We start from the raw sequence: 24,325 nt of genomic DNA, 5'->3' as shown, positions 1-24,325 counted from the left end.
ATTAAATAAAAATGTCAGACTGTCAGCCAGGCTGCGTTTCGTATCCTGGTCTGTTAAATCTGGATGAATAATATTGGTTCTGCTGTGTAACATGTCATGCAGCAAGTACCAAAACCTACAACTTTGGGCAGTGGCTAAATACAGTTTATCTGGCAGACTATTGGCAAATATGCACTGGTATTGCTTGAGCAGCATTCTATGTGACGGATGAGCAAGTCTGGCCCACGGGGGCCTGAGTTTATGTCTGCTGGCTTTTGTTCTCTCCAAATCAGCATCTGATTTATAAACCAGGTATGGCATCAGTGGATTAATTAAGTGCCAGGCGAAAAAGAAAAGCAGCAGACACTCAAGTCCCTGCAGGACAGGAGTTGCCTACCACTGATTCTCTTGTGTGTTCTGGCCAGTCAGCTTAAGGGGGCCACTCTTAACAAACTCCTTGATAAAACATGAGACTCAAGGAGATGTTGAAGGTGAAATAATACATTTATTAAATGATTCAGTCAATACATGTCACGGTACCATTCTAAGACAAATACACACCAAAAAAAAAACGTTACGACACAAGAGAATGACAGTGTTTTCCACATGTATGAATCCTTCCACCAGAGCATTTCAGTGACTAATATTTGTAAAATTAGGTGCTCTGCTTTCCCCATGCATTATGGACACTGTAGTTCTCAAAAGTTATCTCTTTCACTTCATTATAAAGTCAGACCCTCTCCTCCATCTCTTTTCCTGCATGGCCACTGATTTGAAAGGACTTGGTAGGCAAGACTAATAGTACTTTGAAAATCTATGTAGGCCTAGTCCTTTCGCCTATCAGTGGTCATGTCAGAGGACATGTTTCTGAGTATTGGAACATGTTGAAGGGCTATTCTCCAGTTTTTAGCAACACTTCATGTTGTAATAAGAACACAGTATGGTTCCTAAACATTACTCATTCTCTGGTGTTGTTTTTCAACTCCTTCAGGTCCTCTTTAAGTGTTTCTGATTAATCAAGTGGGAAAGTAAATGCAGATTTAGGCCTTAACAGGTCTCGTGTGTAAATCGGGGCATTTAAATTACCAGAAGTTTGGCACATACTAAGGCACATTAGTTTGAAGCAGTACGCAAAGAGTAAAGGGTAAAAGGGGTGGGGAACCCTAAAAATGGCTTTAAGCCATTTAGAATGTGTCCTTACTTTAACTTAGATGCACCAATGGAGTAGCAGTCTCTTTCCACTGAGTGTCCTGAGATCAGGCTTATTTATAATGATGATACACAGCAACTATACTTATCTATAGTGTCAGTACAGTAATCCTAATATTCTTGTTATGATCCTTCATATCATTATTCTGATGTTGACTGAGCAACACCACAAAACCAGCATTGAAACAGATATTTTGCATGACCTGAGTTTGAGATCTCTATATGCCAACACCCATAAGAAACCTCTAACATCCTCTCTGAGTCACTCTTTTCAAGACATAGTAACACCATTTTCTTTTGAATTAAATTTTGCATCACAGTGGTTTAACTGTCAACTGAGGATCTTAACAGTGTAGTCGAGTGTAACACATGAGAATGCGTGCAACATTTCTGTCAAAAGACTCAAATCTCTTGAGACGCTCATGGAGTCACCACACTTTTAGCAGAGAATCATAAATTACACTTATCGAAATGCTTCACAATTTCACCTGACAAAAATCACAGTGAAAGTGTTAAGGCGAGTTTGTGTGGAACCTTACATTGTGTTTGCAACCAACTGAGCACCATTTTGAAAAACAAGCTCTGAGATCAAACTCGTGTGTAATATCTTGTAGTGTGTTGAACATAGCTTCACAACAATGATACGGTAGTATATACTCATGTAATGGCACTGGGTCAACCACTTTAAAAGACTCACCAACAACAATGTGTAAAACCTAATACAGTTCAATTTCACTTTGAGTAAAAGAAAAGTAACAAAAGGTAGAGACTACAGGGAGAGTTGGGGTTGAGACTGCCATATTTATACTTTGAGGAGTGCTTTCATTCTAATGATCTCAACACACAAAGACTGCAAATGTTATCCTTATTGAGCTGTAGAAATCCAGAACAGAACACATGTAAAAACTCACTCAGTATAGGGTTAATGCTTGTGATTGTGTTCTGGCCTTGAGGTCTTCAGTGACTGGACGTGGTGGGGAAGGGTGTAGGAGACACCAAGGGGCTTGGAGAAGAAAGGCATCCTTGGGGAATGTTCAGACGTGTTTTACGAGCCTCCATCATCACCATCGCCTGCAGTGAGAAAGCATAGAGTCCGATCAGATCACTGGCACAGCAGTTAGATGAGATATGGCTGCTATTGGTTACGTTCTCTTTGTAAAAATCAAAGCCAGAAGGGTCAAAGGTCAGCAAACAAAAAGAAAAGGAGAGTGAGGAACAGGTAGAGAGGAAGGTAGAGAAAGAAAGCTGGACAGAAAGCGACAGAGAGAGAGAGTGTGTGTGTGTGTGTTTCCATGCACGTCTGTGTGTGAGAGAAAGAGACAGAAGAGAGAGAAGAGAGAGATAGAGAGCGAGTTAGTTGAAGCCTACTCTACCACATCAGACTGTCATCTCACCTCAGAAGAGGGCGCAGGACTTGGGGGGTCTGAAGGGGTTGTCGCTGGAGGGCACCCCCATGAGGAGAGGGTCTTTATGGGCGTTCTGCAGGCAGAAGGTCTTCAGGTCCGCTGCTGCCTGGGACACCTGAGAGTGGAAACAGAGAAACACTGTCAGTTCCATTATACTTTAATTCTGTGTCATAAAGGCTACATAAGACTGTTGTAAAGATGACATATCAGTGTCATGGGCATTCATGAGAATGAGTCATCATTGACAGTGACAGCGTTTTCTATAAAGAAGTTCCAAGTAAATTGAGCTCCATCCTGCTCTACTAAACTTCTACTTGCTTTAACGCAGCTTTTCAAGAGAGACCTGGTCCACTCATCAATAAATAGAGGGGCCAACACTTTCACTCTGCCACAACACTCCTACTGATACTCAGTTTAATGAACCTACAGTAATATGCTCCAAGCTCACACTGCGAGAGAAACTGAGCAATGATCGGCTATTTTCCTAAAGTCCCTACCTAGGAATATCATAATGATCTGGTACTTTACTAGAGGGCTGTTTCATGGGTGAAGTCTATAACAGTTGTCATAACATTGTAATACCATTGTCCCCATTAACACAAGATGGCACTTTAGGACCAAGTCACAAATGGGCTATGCATTGAGTTTATTATTTATCTAGTTAGTTGATAATATGGTATAAACGTATTTCATAGGCTATAGATAAAAGACAGCCTATATTTTTTCATGCATTCTCATATGCCCTTCAAAGCACAGCATGCTTGAGTGCTCTAGGGTGGTTTAAGGTCTGCGGACTAATCTGGCTTTCTCCTCTAAAAGGAGTAATTTGGCCAACAATCGCACTACTGTCACAGCCACAATCAACAAAGGCCACCACTGTGCTGCACCATTCGCGGAAACTAGCCTACGAGCTGTTTGCTTTCTCCGGACAACACAGCCTACAGCAGGAAATCTTAATATTTCACATGATTAACTTAGAGCACAATTAACAGCAAATCGTTAACTTCTAAATATATCATAAATACATCAATTCAAAACGGCGTTAAACTAAGTGAAGAGCTGAGGAGTAGCCTAGACTTGCCATAACACATATGCATACAGAAAAACTAGAACCGCATTATAATCTTACGTTTTTCTTTCGGTAACATGACAGGTGAAAGGCGGCGCTCGATTGAGCACGTCAATTTACAGGCTACTCCTTTAGTCTACTGGACAGCGCTGCAGTTAGTTACAATTCTGCAAACAGATGGCATGGTTCCAATGGAACAGCATTTTGTAACAAATGGCCTGGAAGTAACAAAATAACGCGATGCTTCCTATAAAATAGTAAAACTTTACATAATATATAGCTTTTCAATAGTTACCAAAGGGCCATGTTGACAAGTCAGCCAGTCACACCCAATGCAGAACAGTTTTTGATCAGTCTTTCTGAATGTAATTTCTTTACCTTGATCCTGCGAACACTCGCCTCTAGCCGAAGTTGTTTTACCACCTTCTGAGCGATAACCAAGTTGCTGCTGTTTGCGCTGTTATTCGACATGTCTGCGAGGTCTGCCCAACGGCCAAGTGAAAGTGTCCGGCTATCACTTGAAAGAACGAGATTTTCTGATGAGGCCACTGCTACTCAAGTGCTCCCCCCTCTGAAAAAACGCACCGCCTTTTTTGCGCTACGTTCTCCCCACTGCTTTCAGAATGGCCCCTAATTAAAGATGGTTATCAGTAAAGAGAGGCACTTATGTGTACATTCAAGAAAAACAACAACAACATAATAATAATAGATCAGTCAGTTAAACAAATGAATTGGCTATTTTCGGGAAATTAAATATTCCTTTGGGTTTTATATTGTGTCGCCAATATAACACTGGTTTCTAGACCTACAGTAGGCTATGGTGAAGTAAATCAAAGGAAACGTATTTTATTAGAATGGTCTTGGCTCTCTATTGTATAAAGATACTTTTTCTAAACAACCCCAGAACCACGAGGATATCATTAGCGAAATACAGTCACGTCATGTGCTCCTTTTTTAAAATGTTTATTTATAGAGACCCCCATCTACAATGTCACGAGTTTTGGCTCTTCAACACACATTTCTGTCTTTTAATGACATTTAATGTTAAGCTTTATTCATCACATTATTATTCAATAGTATAATTATTTATATAACAAGTAGGCTTTTGTATTTAAAAAATAGTTTGTATCTGAAAAGTATCAAGGCAACGATAAGCAATAGTGTAGTATTATGTGAGTCGATTTTTATTGTGCACCATTGCCATCTAGCGCCCACATATTCGAGGCTGTAAACACAAACTCGTCACATGACAGAGGAATATTGCTCAGCGACTTCAGGAACAGGTCGATGCTCAAATTAGAATTGTTTCCGGTTAAATTGGGGTCAAACAGAGGGGATTGCACATTACAAGACATCACAATGCTTATACGAGTAAGTATTGGAGATAAAGAGTGAAACATATTTTGGAAATGCATCGTTTGTGTTGTAAATTATATAGATTACAATGAGCAAATGTTTATTCGCTGTCTCAGCGGTGCATTCTCGACTCAGATGAATAGTATGCATCATGCACCTGGGACGATTAAATAGCCAGTGAGCTAGCTGGCTAGCCACACTTGTGTAACTTGACAAATTGTGTAGCTAACCTAACTCATTCCCATCTCGCTAAGTTTAATAAAAAAATTTTTTTTTAAGGAAAACCACTCTCAACATTTCCCTAACTGTTAATGTGAAATCATGAGTAACTAGCATTTTCTAGTGTGTGTAATATTCAGAGTTGACGTAAGATCATAATACATTTGAAAGCTTTGTCTTGAACACACTTCAAGGGGCCAGAGTGGGGAAAAAAATACCATGCTATCTCTGAATGTAACTTTTCCATATAATTATTGAAATAACCTGCCCAACACTTAGGTTAAGATCTTAGAGACAAATGTTAACTCTTTCTCTCTATCCCCTTCTCTTAGAGGGTGTTACAATGTGGAGTGACAGCTTTAAAGTCACACAGGATCATTCACCACAGTGCTCAATGGAGGAGTCCTCTCATACCTATCGTTGTGGAGCAGACGGTAAGAATTGGAACCCCAACGGAGTTCTATTTAGGACTGCAACATTTCTATGCAACTTGATTCACTCTTGGTTTGGAACGGTTTAGTTAGTGGTTTTCACTTGCCAGTTTCTGGTCCTAGCTAGTCTAGCTGCTTTCCAATGTTCAAAGGTCTTCCTCTTTCTTTCACTCATTCTTTTTCCTTGTCTTTTTCTTCTTTCTCAGGGTCGAGGAGAACGGGCGTATGACATCTACTCTCGTCTTCTGAGGGAGAGGATCATCTGTGTAATGGGGCCGGTAAGTCTCACTGTGTATTACTGTGTGTAATGGGGCCGGTAAGTCTAGTTGTGTGTCACTGTCTAATGTGGCCGGTAATTCTAGCTGTGTGTCACTGTCGGTGTAATGGGGCCAGTAAGTCTTGCAGTGTGTCACAGGCTTACCGGCCCCATTACACAGACAGTGACACACAGATAGGCTTACCGGCCCCATTACACAGATAATCTGTGTGTGACTGTCTGTAATAGGGCCGGTAAGTCTATTTGTGTGTCACTGTCTGTGTAATAGGGCCGGTAAGTCTATTTGTGTGTCACTGTCTGTGTAATAGGGCTGTTAAGTCCGTGTGTGATAGGGCTGTTAAGTCTGTGTGTGTAATAGTTTGGGATTCAAAACCTACACAAGGAGACATTTGGGTATGTTTACATGCACACTAATAATTCAATATGAAACTGATTATGGCAGTAAAGGTTGCTGGATTGAATCCCCGAGCTGACAAGGTAAAAATCTGTTGTTCTGCCCCTGAACAAGGCAGTTAACCCACTGTTCCTAGGCCGTCATTGTAAATAAGAATTTGTTCTTAAGACTTGCCTAGTTAAATAAAAGGTAGTAAAATGTATGCAACTTACTCTGCTTATCGGCGCATGGTCATAATCGAAGTAAGCCCACACTGATTAAAACATCTGGATTTCTGAGTCTGCTGTTGCAGTTAAGATTCATTTGTTAATCTCTCTCCTCTCCCCTTGCCTTTTGTCAGATTGATGACTCTGTGGCCAGTCTGGTTATTGCTCAACTACTCTTTCTGCAGTCAGAGAGCAACAACAAACCCATCCACATGTACATCAACAGTCCTGGTAAGAGAATAGGGGAGGAGAATAGAGGGGGACTTCCCACAAAAATGGTGGAGGAACAGATGGTGGTGGCAGGGGATGGTTGGCGAGATAGGGATGGTTACTTGATTAAAAAGCACGTTTCTTGGAGGGGAAAGAGACCGAGAGAACACAAGTGTCAGATGGATCCGATGACAGTAATAGGAGATAAAGGGTACAGTCAGAAACTATTTTTTACCTTGACTTCAAATGAACTTCATTAGGTTAATGTTAAAGCAGAGATCCATGATAGGCGCAACAGCCCCAGGCGCATTTGTTATTGTTTTGAGGAAATGAGCATCCAGCATTGTGGTAAAAAAAACAAAAACGTACATACTTGGTTCTATCGTGCGTGCAATGATGTCAGATGGAAAAAAGTGTTTGTTTGAAGTAACGTCTTTGTTGTAATATTGCAAATGGACATGGCAGTTTCACCGCTATGGATTCCAACTTTACGGAGAGATACAATTCTGGGAGAAGAGGAACATCGATTAACTAAATCCAACAAACCATTAATCCTGGTTCACCATGCTGTTCCTCTCCTATCCTCTTTCCCCCCCCCCCCAGGCGGTGTTGTGACGGCAGGCCTAGCCATCTACGACACCATGCAGTACATCCTCAACCCAATCTCCACGTGGTGTGTGGGCCAGGCGGCCAGCATGGGCAGTCTTCTCCTGGCTTCGGGCACGGCCGGCATGAGGCACTCCCTGCCCAACGCCCGCATCATGGTGCACCAGCCCTCCGGAGGAGCCAGGGTAAGGATGGAAAGGGGTAATGGGACTAGGGAGGCAGCAGGAATATCTGGGGGGAGCAGGTTGAAGTCTGGCAGGTAAGGGGATAAGGGGGGGTTAGAGAACCTGGTACAGATGTTGGTTGGTTGAGCTTGTGTTACAATCAAAAGCCAGACCTGTGATTGTCCATAGGCTATTGGGCATGTAAATATGAGTTAAGTATTTGGACACCTCAGTTGTCAGTTGCCTTTACATAACATCTGTCTTCTCTCTCCTGTGTGTTATTAGGGTCAGGCTACAGACATCGCCATTCAGGCTGAGGAGATCATGAAGCTAAAGAGACAGATCAATCAACTCTACGCTAAACACACTGGCCAGCTGTTGACACATATAGGTAAGTAGCTAAGGCATCCAGTTCAGTAGAGTCTGGCTCAGAGGGAAAAGCCTTGAGTAAGCATACAAAAGTTCAAACAATGAAGACAGACCTAGGTTCAAATGCATGCGTCATTATTTATTCGTTATTAATATACTTTTGTGTATTTTCAAATAATGTGGCCAAATCAGCTACTTCTATTTGAAGTATTTGAAAGTATTTTCTTATGACTTCCTATAAATAGCCAAAACAAATTTCAAATACTTATATCAACGGAGTGGCCGAATTCTCTGGACGCCTCTTTTCGATAGCTTAACAACCGAACCTTCTAGGAATGTGTGGGATTCTCTACTTTACAAACTCTGGTTACTGTCTACATGTGCAGAACTTTCAGCTGCACAGAGGTGGAACAGGCAACTCTGGCTAATTTCAATCATGCGCTGTATCAAATTGTGGTGCGTTGCATGATCATTAAGAAGCTAACGTTGTTTTGCCCCATAATGCAATGTGCATCCTGCTTCCAAATCAAATTTTGTTTGTCCCATGCGCCAAATACAACAGGTATTTCTTTTCTTAACCAACAATGCTTTAAGAAGTTAAGTAAGAAAAAAGTACATTTTTCAAAATAAAATTAACAAATAAACAGCAGCAGTGAAATAACAATAGCGAGGCTATATACAGGGGGTACCGGTACAGAGTCAATGTGCTTATGTTTGTACCATTTCAATATCCTTAGTTACAACAGACAAAGTTATAGCCTACATCCTAAATTAGCCAACAATATATTTTTTTTTGCGGGGGGCGTGTTCGCTTAAGTCGCTGCAGGGTTTTTATTTCAGCTGCTCATAAAGATGAGGCAGAGACTAACACAACATGCGCAGAACATGATTCGGTTGTTTAGCTCTGGGGAAAAGGCGTCCAGGGGGGCGGGACGGTTTGATTCAATCGTTTAGTCTTATTTCAAATACCCGTAGGACCACACAGACCTGGGTTCAAATGCATGAAATTTTACTTGTCTTGTGTTTTCTAATACGTGCCAGTACTTAAGTATTTCCAAACACATCCCAATATGCAACATTAATATTCCAATAAAAAATACTTTAAAATGTCATAAGTAATATTGTCTGATGGAAAATGTACCATAGCCTCTGAGTCCCATATGAATTAGTGACTCCTAACTAAATTCAAGCACTATTTCAAGGTTAAGTGATTTGATGATTGAGTCCTTCCTCACTCAAAGCACTTTGTAAGAGTGAACTCACCTCAGCCACCACCAATGTGTCGCACATTTTCACCAAAACTCGTAACCATACAATTATTCCCTTCTGTTTTCTTTCTCCCAGAGGGTGTGATGGAGAGAGATCGTTACATGAGCCCCATTGAGGCACAGGACTTTGGGATCATCGACCGAGTGTTGGTGCATCCTCCCCAGGCGGGCCAGGACGACCCAGAGCTGGTCCAGAAGGAGTCCCCTACCGCCATCTGCCCCTCGCCAGCCTCCGCCACCGAGCAGAGCCCCCCTGGGACCAACCTCCCCTCCTCATACAAACCCGAACCCTGACCTCAGACTACCAGGAAGCAGTCCCACACCCAATCACAAGCCATCCTCTATCTTCTACCCACCTATAGGCACTTCTGTAGATCGTAATGGATTGGACAGGTGCAAGCAATATGCTGATGTCCTGTAAATCCAAATGTATCGGAGTGGATACTAATATGGGAGATGTTACAGCGTAGCCTACCAGAGGGCAAAGTGGAGCTATTACTATATTGCTTATACCTGTCCAATCCTTTGATCTACAGAAGTGCTCTGGGTGGATAGGGGCCGGTTTGGAACAGAGGACCTGCATTGTATACCTCTGTGCTGGAGAAACCTCTGGGAGAGGAGGAAGGAGTGAAGGAAACAATATAGCCCCCATTTGTACAAGCCATGACACAATTGTGACGTTGATTTTCATGAACTGGAATAAGACATTTTTTATTTGAGTCACACACCCAACCTGGGCCTGTACTAAAAAGCATCTAAGTAGGAGTGTTGATCTAGGATCAGTTCCTCCTGTCCATGCAATCTTATTCATTATGACAGACAAGGCAAAACTGATTCTAGATCAGCACTCCTAGTCTTAATGCTTTATGAATACAGGCTCCGATGTAAAAACGGATTATAATTGTATCAACGCGTGATTCGAGTCTGTAACAAGTAAAGTGTTTTGATTGTCTCAGTGATGAGATCAACTGAGCTGTTTTCTTTTGCAATATACCGAAGTCGGAAGTTTACATACACCTTAGCCAAATACATTTAAACAGTTTTTCACAATTCCTGGCATTTAATCCTAGTAAAAATTCCCTGTTTTAGGTCCGTTAGGATCACCACTTTATTTTAAGAATGTGAAATGTCAGAATAATAGTGATTTCTTTCAGCTTTTATTTCTTTCATCAGATTCCCAGTGGGTCAAAAGTGTACATGCACTCAATTAGTATGTGGTAGCATTGCCTTTAAATTGTTTAACTTGGGTCAAACATTTTGGGTAGCCTTCCACAAGCTTTCCACAATAAGTTGGGTGAATTTTGGCCCATTCCTTCTGACAGAGCTGGTGTAACTGAGTCAGGATTGTAGGCCTTCTTGCTCGCACCCGCTTTTTTTGTTTGTTTGTTCTGCCCACAAATTTTCTATAGGATTGATGTCAGGGCTTTGTGATGGCCACTCCAATACCTTGACTTTGTTGTCCTTAAGCCATTTTGCCACAACTTTGGAAGTATGCTTGGGTCATTGTCCATTTGGAAGACACATTTGTGACTAAGCTTTAACTTCCTGACTGATGTCTTGAGATGTTGCTTCAATATATCCACATACTTTTCCTACCTCATGATGCCATCAATTTTGTGAAGCGCACAAATCCCTCCTGCAGCAAAGCACCCACACATGATACTGCCACCCCCGTGCTTCACGGTTGGGATGGTGTTCTTCGGCTTGCAAGCTTCCCCCAAACATAACTATGGTCATAATGGCCAAATAGTTCTATTTTTGTTTCATCAGGCCAGAGGACATTTCTCCAAATAGTACAATCTTTGTCCCCATGTGCAGTTGCAAACCTTAGTCTGGCTTTTTTTATGGCAGTTTTGGAGCAGTGGGTTCTTCCTTGCTGAGCAGCCTTTCAGGTTATGTTGATAAAGGACTTGTTTTACTGTGGATATAGATACTTTTGTACCGGTTTCCTCCAGCATCTTCACAAGGTCCTTTGCTGTTGTTCTGGGATTGATTTGCACTTTTCGCACCAAAGTACGTTCATCTCTAGGAAACAGAACGCGTCTCCTTCCTGAGCGCTATGACGGCTGCGTGGTCCCATGGTGTTTATACTTGCGTACTATTGTTTGTACAGATGAACGTGGTACCTTCAGCCATTTGGAAATTGCTCCCAAGGATGAACCAGACTTGTGGAAGTCTACAATTGTTAGATTTTTCCATGCTGTCAAACAAAGAGGCACTGAGTTTGAAGGTAGGCCTTGAAATACATCCACAGGTACACCTCCAATTGACTCAAATTGTCAATTAGCCTATCAGAAGCTTCTAAAGCCATGACATCATTTTCTGGAATTTTCCAAGCTGTTTAAAGGCCCAGTCAACTTAGTGTATGTAAACTTCTGACCCACTGGAATTGTGATAGTGAATAAGTGAAATAATCTGTAAACAACTTTTTGGAAAAATGACTTGTCATGCACAAATTAGATGTCCTAACTGACTTGCCAAAACTATAGTTTAAGAAATTTGTGGAGTGGTTGAAAACTAGTTTTAATGACTCCAACCTAAGTGTATGTAAACTTCCGACTTCAACTGTACATGCAACTTGTGTAAGCCTAGAGTGCCTCACTGTCAGTTCAGATTCTAGGATGTGACTTGGGGGATTTTGGAGATAAAGCCTGTCTTGTAAGAGTTTGAGTTTTAATCAAGTCATGATGGAAATTGAAAATGTTTAAAGAGTGGGATTTTGTCTCAATGATATTGAAAAGTTTGTCAGTCACCTTACATTCAAAAAGTAATTGAGTGAAGCACTAATGATGCAATGACTTGCATAGAAAAGCAACATGCTGGGATGAGGGAGAAATGGGGCAATAACAGTACAATTGGCGCTTAAAGTATTAGCCAACAAATATATTAATGTAAAGGAAGGTTTTATTAGTTAATGTCTTCTTAACAAAACTTATAAAATCAAAAAACATCCATCCACCACCTAACATGTCACATAGCATCTAACAAAACCCAGTAAAATTGTTACATAAGACCGTTCTGTGAAGAACTATACTAACCCCATGGTAAACAATGGGGGTCTTGTGCAACAATGCTAAAAACCCTTTAAGCTCTCCAGATCCTGGAAGAAGCAGGTTTAGACCATTGTGATGCAGCAGTGAACATACAGAACTGAAACCACACCCTGGGTGGATTGCAATAGTGGCTCTCCTTCCCTTCAGCTGCAAATATTTGAAAGAACAGGACAGGTGAAAGCCATTGGTATCTACCACATTACTTTCACCTTTCTTCAGTTTTCCAGTTCATGGTAAAGGAGAGGAGATAAGGGAAGGAAGCCAATCAAGACCATTGAGATGCAGCCTGTGTCCCTCCCTTGAATAACCTGGTTAAACCAGAACCACAGGTAGGACCTCTTTTCTGCTGACTCAATGGCCCTATCCAAGTACAGCCAAACCAAACAGGCTCACTGAAACTGACTTGTGACAAACAGTTAATGCAGCGCACAAGCCAAGCAATCCACAGGTTGTGTTAGCAAAAAGGAGTAAGCCTATACAACAACAACTATCTCAGTCACTTCCATTTCAAAATCTGGGGTTTGTAAGTTGGCCTGCTGGCTGTTTAGAAGCAGTAAGCTAACATGCTCTGCTGCCCCTACTTCCTCCTTGACATGGAGGGGGAAACGTTGTGTTGTACACTAAAGATATGGTGGGCATGTTCAAACTATGCATTCCATTGCCGCAAGTGCAATTTCATGTTCTTTTTTCAGGAGGGGTGTTAGGCTAACATGCAGCTATCATGTTGTACACAGAAAACATGATCGACATGTTCGTACAAACTTTGTGGTATGTTGTAACAGTACATCACGTAAGATATACAGGCAGTCAAAATGGCAATTATTTTCTCATCATTGCAAACATTGGCTAGTTCTTTTTTCAGCAACTCTTGCTAAAATATGGCAGCATAACTATGAAAATTATAATCCAATATAATTAACAAAAATATAAAACGCAACATGTATAGTGTTGGTCCCATGTTTCATGAGATGAAATGTATGATCCCCAAATATTTCCATTCGCACAAAAAGCTTATTGCTCTCAAATTGTGCAAAAATTTGTTTACATCCCTGTTAGTGAACATTTATCCTTTGCCAAGATAATCCATCTGACAGGTGTGGCATATCAAGAAGCTGATTAAACAGCATGATCATTACACAGGTGTACCTTGTGCTGGGGACAATAAAAGGTCACTCTAAATGTGCAGTTGTAATCACAACACATTGCCACAGATGTCTCAAGTTGAGGGAACGTGCAATTGACATGCTGACTGCAGGAACGTCCACCAGAGCTGTTGCCAGGAAATGTAATGTTAATTTCTTTACCATAAGCCGCCTCCAACATCATTTTAGAGAATTTGGCAATACATCCAACCGGCCTCACAACCGCACGTGTAACCAGCCCAGGACCGGACAGCCGATAAACTGCAGAGTATTTGTCAATAATAAAGCCCTTTTGTGTGGAAAAACTCATTCTGATGGGCTGGGCCTGGCTCCCAAGTGGGTGGGATTTCTTTATATGAACTGTAAATCAGTAAAATCGTTTAAATTGTTGCGTTTATATTTTTGTTCAGTATAGTAGGCAGTAGTTGACAAACGATATAAGAGATAATCGCGCACGGGCGCCACAGAACGAACTCGCCCATTGTCAGACTCAGGTTACCGGTCCGGATTCACATGCTTGGGCTGCCTAGAGGTGGAACCACTAGGTATTTTTACATTTACGTCATTTAGCAGACGCTCTTATCCAGAGCGACTTACAGCCTACTCATGCTGTAATTGCATGATAATTGAAAAGCGAAATAGCAGTTAGTAGGGCATGTGTGTGGAAAACACAGAGTTCCAATGCAAAACAAAGGTGGGGAGGTGCATTATTTTTTCAGGAACTTTACTACTGTACTTATCCTGTATTCTCCCACAATACTACTACAATATGGCAGTAACTATAAAGATTAGCCTAATCAGGGGTACTCAAGTACTATTTCATGGGGGTCCAGTCACACATTTCCGAGGTGGTCCGGATGGATAATGTTAATTTATCGATGTGGTTAACTAACCCCCACCTCACAACCCATGCGACCCCAATCTGTTCACACCCATCTTGAAAATGTTGCAGGTTTATAGCTAATTTCCTGCAATTCTACACATTTTGCATGGGGCACAGATTATTTTTCCTGTTTTAAAGCAAATGTTCTGCAATTCTATGCATTCTTTCATGTCGTGTGTGTTTATATGATACCAGGGATCGAAGCCCGACCAATCCGGTCCACTAGTTGAGTATGGGTGGGCCTACATCACAAAAAACACTGGTTGTTTAATGAGTCCTGCTTGTGCAACTAAAATATCTGTTACAACCGAGAAGGTTGTATAGCCTTGAATAAATATTTTGGGGAATGTTCGATTAAATTGCAGCAGTTTTTATTTTATTTCAGCTGTTCAGAAACATAAGGCCGAGATAGGCACCATCATAGTTCAGAAGAGGGTGAGTAAAGAGAGAAACGTAAAGGAAGGGGAGTGTGAGCAGCAGTTACGTATTGTGCGTAAAATAACGTGCAAAACGTGATCCGGATTCTTAGCAGACAGGGCAGGCAACGTATACACAGCCAAGGCCCCCCAAAAAAAGAAGGCAAGCGTGCTAGGCAGTGCGTACAGCACTGCCCCACATGGAGTTGGTAGCTAATTTGAATATCCAAGTGTTTGTGCATCTCATTGGCTGAGCTGGCATGTCAGTTTTTTTTATTATTTTTTTTATTACCAGTATACACCCAACCACTGTTTCCAATCAGGCCAAGCAGGGCACAGAGAAAAGTTGGTTTTTAACATCCTTAATTACATATTTTTAGAATTTTAGGTAAATTATTTAATAAAAATCTGGAACACTGGACAGATACTTTAAAGGCCCAGTGCAGTCAAAAAAATAGATTTCTGTGTTTTATACATTCCCACAATATGATGTTGGAATAATACTGTGAAAAATGATAATACCCTTTTAGTGTAAGAGCAGTTTAAAAAGACTGCCTGAAATTTCAGCCCGTTTAGGTGGGAAGGGACTCTTGGAATGCCTGGTGACAACTCCAGGTGGTAAATTAGTTAATAGACCAATAAGAGATCCAAACCTTTCTGCCAACAACAGCTAGTTTTCCTCTCCCCACCCAGACCACTCCCAGGCAGTCCTAGCAAAATTCTTGCTTGAGAAATTGCTCTTTGCTAAGAAGATATTACTTGTTGGCCATTTTAATTGAAAACAATCACAGTAAGGTACTTAATTGTTACCCAAAAAGGATTTGACATTGAGATAAAAACGTCTGCATTGGACCTTTAAGAAAAGCCCATCAGCTTTGGAAGTACAGTCAGGCACGCACCGGGTGCCACTCTCACATGACTGAGCAGCCTCCCCAGCTGTTCTTCTTGAAGGTGGTGGCCCAGCGCAACCAGCCCAGGTTGTAGTCGCTGTAGGGCGGGTAGCGCAGGATGTTGACCCTCTCCAGCAACCAGCTCCGGTTCATACAGCCCCGTCTGTGGCTGAATGTCTCAAAGCCCCAGCGGCCGTGGTAGCTACCCATCCCACTGGCACCTGGAGGGTAGAGGAAGATGACAGGGCACCATGATCAGATCCATGTCTAGTGCTTTTCTTCTGATAATGACTACTTCATTTACGTTGTCAGACACACACTTACCTACTCCTCCAAAGGGCAGGCCTGGCAAGGCCATGTGTACTATACCATCATTGCCGCAGAAACCACCACTACTGGTGTTGTTCAACACTGTGGTCACCACCTGACAGCGAGAGGGGAGGAATGTGCATTTATTCCATAAGAGTGGAGCCACAGTGAAGGCAGAGGCAGCCATAGAACTACATATACAACTTTAAACTATAGCTCTGTGGAGGACGCCACCATGACTATAACATAAGAAAATAGATATGAGAAGAAACATCTATGTGCTGTAATGTAGGTCATGGTCTTACCGAGGTCTCGTCAGAGAAGACGTAGAGGGCCAGGGGTTTCTCTTGGCGGTTGATGTAGTCTATGCCCTCCTCCAGAGACTCTATGGTTAGGATGGGCAGGATGGGGCCAAAGATCTCCTCCTGCATTAGAGCATCAGACTCCTGCACGTCCACCAACACTGTGGGAGCTAGAAACACCACTTGATCAGCAAGAATTTGCTTCTATATGCCTGATTAGTTACTCATATTTGAAATTAAAGCCACTTTAACAGCAAGGCTACCACCTTAACCTATTTCAACATAATCTTTCAACTTGCATTCACACCCACAAGGTGGCAGCAGTGTACAAACCAAACTCAACACCACTGCCCTCATCTCATCGTCCTTTCATGTACCCCCCCAAACTCACCAATATACCTGTCCTCCTCGCGGCTCTCCCCTCCGATCACCACCTTCCCCTTGGACTTCTCCAGCATGTCCATCAGGCGTCTCCAGTGGCGTGGGGTGACTATGCGCCCCATGTCCAGGCTCGCTCCGGGGTCCGGCCCATAGAAGGTCCGCAAGGTCTCCTGGAGAGCGGGCAGCAGGGCGTCCCGGGTCTGGGCTGTGCAGAGGACGTAGTCGGGTGCCACACAGCTCTGGCCAGTGTTGAAGAACTTGGACCAGCACAGGCGCTTGGCGGCCTTCTGGATGTCGATATGGCCGTAGATGAAACAGGGGCTCTTGCCACCCAGCTCCAGGGTGACGGGAGTCAGGTGAGGCGCCGCCGCTAGCAGGATGGAGCGGGCCACCACCTGGGAACCTGGGGAGGAGATGGGGAAGGGTGAAGGGAAAGGAAGAGGAGAAGGAAAGGGTATGCAAGAGTGTGCGATAGAGGTGATATGGCAAAGGTGAGATAAAAGGGGCATAAGGACAACATTTTAAAACACAAAACATACTGAGCTAATACATATTATTGGTCTAAGGAGTCCTCTCTGTTCGGCTTCACCTGTGTAGAAGATGTGGTCAAATTTATTCTTCAGCAATGACTTGGTGTCCTCTGCTCCACCACATAATACTGCATAGCAGTCCTACAATAGTCAGATGGCAAAACTCAAAACATTAAAAACAAACAATAAGTGGGCAGGTATAGAGCAAGTATGGCAATGTTGTCCTGCATTCCATTGATGATCCACAACAGGTAACAGAAGCAGGGGGAAATGAAAGCACATATAGGTGTGTGTGTGTACTACCTGAGACAGGTATTTGGGGATGAGTTCTGCCAGGAGTTGCTCGGTGGCCTGACAGATCTCTGACGGCTTCAGAATGGCACAGTTTCCTGGTTCACGACATCATGGAATAAATATTATGTCATCGTCACAAAATCAAACCTAATCAATAATGAAATGCTACTGATAAGGCAACATTGGTGGTGGATGTAAAATGCTTTGAGCTACTGTAAAAATGCTATAAATCCAATCCATTACTATTAACAAAGCCTCTAGGTATACAAAGGCATGATAGATGTGTACCTGCAGCAATTGCAGCAACCAAAGGTAAGAGAATAAGATGGAGAGGGTAGTTCCACGCCCCGATGATTAAAACTACCCCCAAGGGTTCCCTGCGTATGAAACAGTCATCCATCCTAGTGGCCTAAAACAGGATGTAGAGGGGAAAGTAGATGGTTGGACAATTATTACATAAGTCAGTAAAAAAATATTCCAATTGTGTGTGTTTACATGTTGAGACACAGTAAAAGGTGGTAGAGTCAAACAGTTGACAGTGAATGTTGATGGAATCCGTACCAGATTCTTGCCAATGTTGTATTCCGGCTGCATCCAGGTCCTGAGGTTTTCCATGGCGAAGTACAGGTCATTCAGGGTTATCTGAATCTCTGACAGGACCGACTCAAACTTGGGCTGAGGGGGGAGAGAGAGGGAACAGGACAACAAGAGATCTAAGGTGAAGAAAAAGGGACAAGGAAAGAGGACGAGGCGAAAGAGAGCGGTGACAGAGAGGAAATAACGAGAGGTGGAGAGAGGGAGGCAGAGGACATACAGAGTGTATAGCAGTCTACGCCGTGTCCGAGTGTATAGCGGTCTACGCCGTGTCCGAGTGTATAGCGGTCTACGCCGTGTCCGAGTGTATAGCGGTCTACGCCGTGTCCGAGTGTATAGCGGTCTACGCCGTGTCCGAGTGTATAGCGGTCTACGCCGTGTCCGAGTGTATAGCGGTCTACGCCGTGTCCGAGTGTATAGCGGTCTACGCCGTGTCCGAGTGTATAGCGGTCTACGCCGTGTCCGAGTGTATAGCGGTCTACGCCGTGTCCGAGTGTATAGCGGTCTACGCCGTGTCCCGAGTGTATAGCAGTCTACGCGTGTCTGAGTGTATGCTAGTACCTTATGGAGGTCCTTGTGGAGAGCATCTTGTATCAGCTGCTCGTTTTCTTCTACCAGGGAGAGAAGGTTCTGGAGCTGGGTCATACGGAACTGCTCTGGAAAGGTCACGCCTGACCGGAATGTAGCCCTCAACCTGTCAATCACCTCGCTCTGGCTGGCCATCTCTGTCCACCCAACAGACAGACACACACAAAGTGAGTTAGCGGATAATGTCACCTGGTAAAATACAACCAAAATAACCAGTGATGAGAGAAGAGCCTGGCTATTGCACATTCACTTGGCCAATAGTAATATAGAGTTGTAAATTCCAGACATCATTGGCTGCTGGTTTGTGAAATCTTGGCCATTGTCTGACGAAACTTCAGTGGTCTTTTAAAAACGTCCACATAAAGTAGCCTTGAGCATTGTTTTATATTTTCAATCAAGATGCGTTTGTTGCGCATTGAGAACACATGATGAATCCAGGGGTGTATTCATTAAGTATTTTAACAGAAACCTTTTACCATTTAAGAACGGAACGGGAGTGACCTAGAGGAATGTGTCCAATAGAAATTCTCGTTTTCGTTGCAAAATAGGCGTAATGAATAGGCCTACACCCAGGGCACGGTTTCATCGTTAGAACCTGGCTCAGGTCAGGTGTAGAAAAGGCAAAAAGGCAGGCTAAGAAGGTAAGACGACAAAATAAACGGCCCGTTATATGGGCTATAAAAAGGTGAAAATTAGGCCGTGGTGCAAGTTATTCACGGTTGGTTGCTCACAGCTGTGTGTGTTACGGGTAATTTGAATGAACGCGGAAAAACTTCCATAATTATGTGAAAGCGTGGGCGGGATGTCAATAGTGACAGGCATGGATGATGCAACTTTAACTTTTTAAACTAGAGACTATCAAATTGTTACACATTAAAACAGTTTGTCGGAAACCATATTTGTTAGGATACTGCACTCTTTTCAGGATGGATTAAGTTATGAAGTGCTACCTGAATTGTCCCGTAAATATATGCTGCTGATGAATAAAAAAAAACAACCCTGAAACCTAACAAATAGTTAATCGGAATTTGAGGAAATTAAAGTTAAAACGCACCTGATTCTGCCCAAATGTAGACAAAATGGTCGTATGTTGCCCTGTCGAGCTACTCTTAGACCTGCCTCTGAACTCAGATAAATCACATTCCACCTTGCCGGTGGCTTTGACTTGTTATGGGAACCCGAAGAAAGTGGCGCATTTCCGGGTGCCAGTGGTTTTCCTACCAACGCAGCTAGTTTATCTGGAAAGCAGAATAGACTTTTGGTAGAACTTGAAAAACACGCCTGTAAACCTGTCTGGGGGCTGAAGAGAAACATGGGTATCCATAGACTAAAGGCCCTTCAAATTAAAACCTGGACCTGAAGCCAGTTCCGCTGCTTTGTTTCTCATTCTATCCCCTCTAATCAGGGAATGATTAAGACCTGGGACACCACGTGGGAGAAATTAATTATCAGGTAGAACAAAAAACAGCAGTAGGCTAATCCAGACCTCATTGGGTAATATTTGAATATCCCTGGTATAGGCCTATAGTGCAGTGAAATTATGCTTGCAGTTTCTGCCCATAATAATATTCTGTAGCCTAATCATAGCCTAGTATTAGCCCCCAGCACAAAGCTTGACTTGTCTTTCCTCTGTAATACCTACTATTAGGCTTGGGCGACTTGCACTGCATGCCTTTTCTATTTCAAGTTCAACAGGAATCAAATTCAAGTTCAAGTGGGCACTGTCTTAGTTGCCATAGACTAGCCTACTGAATATAATGCATTGCATATATTTATGTATAGAGCGTCTTCTTGCAAGCAGCATTATTTAATTGTATGAATAGGAGATGTGTATAAATATATAAATGTAACATGTAACAATTTCAAAGATTTTACTGAGTTACAGTTCCTAGAAGGAAATTTAATTGAAATGAATTCATTAGGCACTAATCGGGGCGGTAGGGTAGCCTAGTGGTTAGAGCGTTGGGCTAGTAACCGAAAGGTTGCAAGTTCAAATCCCCGAGCTGACAAAGTACAAATCTGTTGTTCTGCCCCTGAACAAGGCAGTTAACCCACTGTTCCTAGGCTGTCATTGAAAATAAAAATGTGTCTTTAACTGACTTGCCTAGTTAAATAAAGGTAATAGTCTATGGATTTCACGCGACTGGGCAGGCCATGGGCCCACCCCGGGGCCAGCCCGCCTCAGGGCGGCCGCGACGGGCGGCCAGGCCCCCCCTTGGGAGCCAGGCCCAGCCAATCAGAATGAGTTTTTCCCCACAAAAGGGCTTTATTACAAACAGTTATACTCCTCAGCACCCCCTCTACCCCTCCTCAGACGATCCCGCAGGCGAAGAAGCCGGATGTGGAGCTCCTGGGCTGGCGTGGTTACACGTAGTCTGCGGTTGTCAGGCCGGTTGGATGTTCTGATAAATTCTAAAAAATTACGTTGGAGGTGTCGTATGGTAGAGAAGTTAACATATCTTGCAACAGTTATGTTGGACATTCCTGCACTGCATGCCAATTGCACACTCCCTCAACTTGAGATCCGTGATATATTGTGTTGTGTGACAAAACTGCCCATTTTAGAGTGGTCTTTTACTGTCCCCAGCACAAGGTCCACCTGAGTAATGGTGATGCTATTCAATTAGCTTCTTGGTATGCCACACCTGTCAGGTGGATGGATTATCTTGGCAAAGGAGAAATGCTCACTAACAGGGATGCAAACAAACATTTTTGAGAAATAAGCTTGTTGTGTGTATTGAACATTTTTGGGATCTTTTATTTCAGCTCATGAAACACGGGACCAACACTTTACATGTTGAGTTTATATTTTTGTTCAGTAGTAGATATCTTGAAGTAAACACACACACACACACCGGCCCTGCTCTCCTTTTCTCAGTTGTGTTTGTTTCTCTCACACACCCCACCCCTCTTTCTTCCCCTCTGTGACCCTCACAGCTGTGTGGCACCACGCTTGGTGAACTCCAGTCTGTCACCTGGGTGTTTCAGGGTCCCAGTTTAGCATCTCTGATGATTCAGATAGACAGTTAAAGCAGTTAAGTAGCCCAGGGACTACAGGGACTGTTCATATACACTTTCATGATCTAATTCTCGCTACCTTGTTTCAGCTGAGGATAAACTGACTTTCCCATCAGCCAGCTGGTATTGGTAAGCATACAATGTTTCAACCACATGAACACAATTTTAATTTGATTTGACTAAATGGTGAGAATGATCAAAGAATCAGACAATTGAATCACTATTTAATTTATATTATAGACCTTGTCTATAGTAGTAATTAGCAGTAGTAATTACATATTTTAATATTGTCAGTCATTCACTGCCACTCATCACACATAATCATGGTTTGTGTTGGTAATATATATAACAAACCTTTCAAGAATTGCATAAAACAATGAGTTATTAACTAAAATAACAAATTGCTCTTTGTGGTTTCTTATAGCTGTTCCTGGCACCTCCCCCTAAATACTTTAGTATGTCTTGCTTACTGAACTTGTTGATAGGGGAGAGAGTTTAAGAATGTGTTTTATCAGGCGTATCTATCAAAATGAGAATTGGGCACAGTAGTTCAAAGCTACCCAAGCATGACTTCTGCCCCAGTATGCACCTGCACTCTGGTAAAGGCATTTCCCTGATATAGCATCTTGATTAACCCTAAAAAGGACCAATATATCATTGTGAAAGTGCAGTAACATGTTTAAAAACAACACACAACAGTGATGCTTTGCAGATGTGGGAGAAAATGTCAAATTATGATTTGAAAAAGTCATTGAGTGACGTTTAGCCATGTAATGGTTTGGTGACAGTTGCTGACCTTTGGACATTGAAACAATGGGAACACATTTCAGGGTACAGTACTTCAGGATGTGAATTGTTCATTCTTTTTTTATTAACTTGTTTTGTGTGTTGTTTAAAAAAAACATTTAAGGTATTTTCTGACTTTATTGAACAGATAGAGAGAGAGGATGACAGTAATGAAAGATAGTGGTTGTGTCAAAGGGCAGTCGGACAGATTCAAAACTATGCCTAAAACATATAAGACAACATACCGCAATTTCTTACAGGGGCCACTTGTATGAATGTGTTTGTGGTAGTGTTGTGAGAAATATCAAAATGTAATATGATTTAATATCAATTATTTAATGACTCTTCTTAATACATGAAGAAACGTTTGAATGAGAGGCGTGAAAAAACAGCTGTGGCTGGAGCAGCAACTTACTTTACTGTATAAACATTACAGAAAATGTTTGCTGATTGACAGTGATCGATGATGTCAGGCTTTGTCTTAGAATTGATTGCCTTGAAAACACTTTTATATGCATGTGACAGGCTATCACCCAACCATGATTGTCATGTAAGTTTAGTCTCCCAAGTCCTTCTGTGATGTTTCCTACCATGTGTGAATTGTCTTCCATCCTGAAAGGATGACAGGCAAACTACACCTCCTCCTGGTCTTGCTGGGCCTCTGTAGTATGTACTCAATAAACTAGCAATTTATTGGAACAAAGTATTTTACATTTAGAGATAATTCTCATATTCATTGAGTTAACATATTAGTGATCTATTGTCTTCATTCTCGTTTCTATATTAAGGGTGTATGGTCAGAGTCTGGAGGACATTCCCTCCAGTCCAGTACTGAAAAAGCCTGCAGAACCTCTCAGCCTCTCCTGTAAGGGATCTGGCTTTACCTTTAGTACAGCAGAGTCAACAGAGGGCAGTAGAGCATCAGTACAGCTGAGTCAACAGAGGGCAGTAGAGCATCAGTACAGCAGAGTCAGAGGGCAGTAGAGCATCAGTACAACAGAGTCAGAGGGCAGTAGAGCATCAGTACAGCAGAGTCAGAGGGCAGTAGAGCATCAGTACAGCAGAGTCAGAGGGCAGTAGAGCATCAGTACAGCAGAGTCAGAGGGCAGTAGAGCATCAGTACAGCAGAGTCAACAGAGAGCAGTAGAGCATCAGTACAGCAGAGTCAACAGAGAGCAGTAGAGCATCAGTACAGCAGAGTCAACAGAGGGCAGTAGAGCATCAGTACAGCAGAGTCAACAGAGGGCAGAAGAGCATCAGTACAGCAGAGTCAACAGAGAGCAGTAGAGCATCAGTACAACGGAGTCAACAGAGGGCAGTAGAGCATCAGTACAACAGAGTAACATCTACTGAAGCATAATATTCCCCTAAGAGCCAAAACAACAGAACTACTTGTACACCAACACAAGGTACATATTTCCCTGAGAAGAGAGACATAAAATAAAGAGGAATCAGATAAAGGCCTACATACTGTAGCTGTGTTCATTCCTGTTAAACAAGGTGACTGTCCTTGATAGATTGATCCCTAATCTGACATTTACAGTAAATTAACCACAATGGTGAATGATTTCTATAAATACTCAGAAAACCATTCTCCTAGATTCCCTGCAGTTTTCCCAAACACCTTGACCAGATCAGGAAAAACTCTAGGCCGTGATTATGGCATGGGGACAGAGTTTGTCTGTGTGATTTGAGATGTCATGTTATCAACGAAAACTCCTGGCCCTACCAATGAATCATAGCTTGACCCCTGACCTCAGAGTTATCAGCCCCTCCCCCATGACATCATGATGTAAATCCAGATCCCTCAGAGTTCATATATACTTATGTTCTGCTGCTGACTTGTTGTCTTGTGTGGAGCAGCTGAGTTCATATCTCCACCCTCAGTATGACAGGAAAACTCTACCTTCTGCTGCTTTCTCTCTGTCTGCCCTGTGAGTTCTGCTTGGTTTTACTCCTTATCAACTGTTCTTATT

General features: G+C 42.5%; 3 protein-coding genes across 4 annotated transcripts; 1 reads left to right on the top strand and 2 right to left on the bottom strand.

Moving 5' to 3' along the window:
• Positions 1–464: 464 nt before the first annotated feature.
• LOC106606784 (guanine nucleotide-binding protein G(I)/G(S)/G(O) subunit gamma-5) lies at positions 465–4,251 on the bottom strand. Its single transcript, XM_014203141.3, has 3 exons — positions 4,042–4,251; positions 2,583–2,709; positions 465–2,259 (listed from the first exon to the last, which is right to left on the bottom strand). Exons 1-2 carry the CDS (start codon positions 4,132–4,134, stop codon positions 2,584–2,586), a joined length of 219 nt encoding a protein of 72 aa, XP_014058616.1. The 5' UTR covers positions 4,135–4,251; the 3' UTR covers positions 465–2,259; position 2,583.
• Positions 4,252–4,910: 659 nt separating this feature from the next.
• Positions 4,911–11,827, top strand: LOC106606781 (ATP-dependent Clp protease proteolytic subunit, mitochondrial). The gene is made up of 7 exons (XM_014203140.3): positions 4,911–5,034; positions 5,571–5,672; positions 5,876–5,947; positions 6,681–6,777; positions 7,360–7,547; positions 7,812–7,917; positions 9,240–11,827. Exons 1-7 carry the CDS (start codon positions 4,951–4,953, stop codon positions 9,455–9,457), a joined length of 867 nt encoding a protein of 288 aa, XP_014058615.1. The 5' UTR covers positions 4,911–4,950; the 3' UTR covers positions 9,458–11,827.
• Positions 11,828–12,049: 222 nt separating this feature from the next.
• LOC106596374 (aldehyde dehydrogenase family 3 member B1) lies at positions 12,050–19,949 on the bottom strand. 2 transcript variants are annotated; one of them, XM_045720041.2, is made up of 10 exons: positions 19,600–19,949; positions 18,519–18,682; positions 17,925–18,038; positions 17,652–17,772; positions 17,373–17,458; positions 17,129–17,210; positions 16,550–16,942; positions 16,162–16,328; positions 15,872–15,971; positions 12,050–15,768 (listed from the first exon to the last, which is right to left on the bottom strand). In XM_045720041.2, the coding sequence occupies exons 2-10, from the start codon at positions 18,678–18,680 to the stop codon at positions 15,569–15,571; spliced, it is 1,425 nt and encodes a 474-aa protein (XP_045575997.1). In that variant the 5' UTR covers positions 18,681–18,682; positions 19,600–19,949; the 3' UTR covers positions 12,050–15,568. The 2 variants fall into 2 exon arrangements, with proteins under 2 accessions (XP_045575997.1, XP_045575998.1); XM_045720042.2 differs by lacking the exon at positions 19,600–19,949 and adding an exon at positions 19,022–19,157.
• Positions 19,950–24,325: the final 4,376 nt, after the last annotated feature.

Source organism: Salmo salar, chromosome 06, assembly GCF_965601325.2.
Source record: "Salmo salar chromosome 06, fSalSal1, whole genome shotgun sequence".
NCBI lineage: Eukaryota > Metazoa > Chordata > Actinopteri > Salmoniformes > Salmonidae > Salmo > Salmo salar.
Note: the sequence above shows the minus strand (reverse complement) of the source record. Positions and strands in the feature narration are given on the sequence as shown.

Bases quoted from the DNA above. Each gene is read 5' to 3' on its own strand.
- LOC106606784 (XM_014203141.3), bottom strand. From the start codon at position 4,134: ATGTCGAATAACAGCGCAAACAGCAGCAACTTGGTTATCGCTCAGAAG. The intron at 2,710-4,041 runs GTAAAGAAATTA...TTCCACTCTCAG, and splicing joins CGAGTGTTCGCAGGATCAAG to GTGTCCCAGGCAGCAGCGGA.
- LOC106606781 (XM_014203140.3), top strand. From the start codon at position 4,951: ATGCTCAAATTAGAATTGTTTCCGGTTAAATTGGGGTCAAACAGAGGG. The intron at 5,673-5,875 runs GTAAGAATTGGA...CTTCTTTCTCAG, and splicing joins CTATCGTTGTGGAGCAGACG to GGTCGAGGAGAACGGGCGTA. The intron at 6,778-7,359 runs GTAAGAGAATAG...CCCCCCCCCCAG, and splicing joins CATGTACATCAACAGTCCTG to GCGGTGTTGTGACGGCAGGC.
- LOC106596374 (XM_045720041.2), bottom strand. From the start codon at position 18,680: ATGGCCAGCCAGAGCGAGGTGATTGACAGGTTGAGGGCTACATTCCGG. The intron at 16,943-17,128 runs GTGAAGCCGAAC...TCTCCTCCCCAG, and splicing joins TGACCACATCTTCTACACAG to GTTCCCAGGTGGTGGCCCGC. The intron at 15,972-16,161 runs GTAAGACCATGA...TCTCGCTGTCAG, and splicing joins TCTTCTCTGACGAGACCTCG to GTGGTGACCACAGTGTTGAA.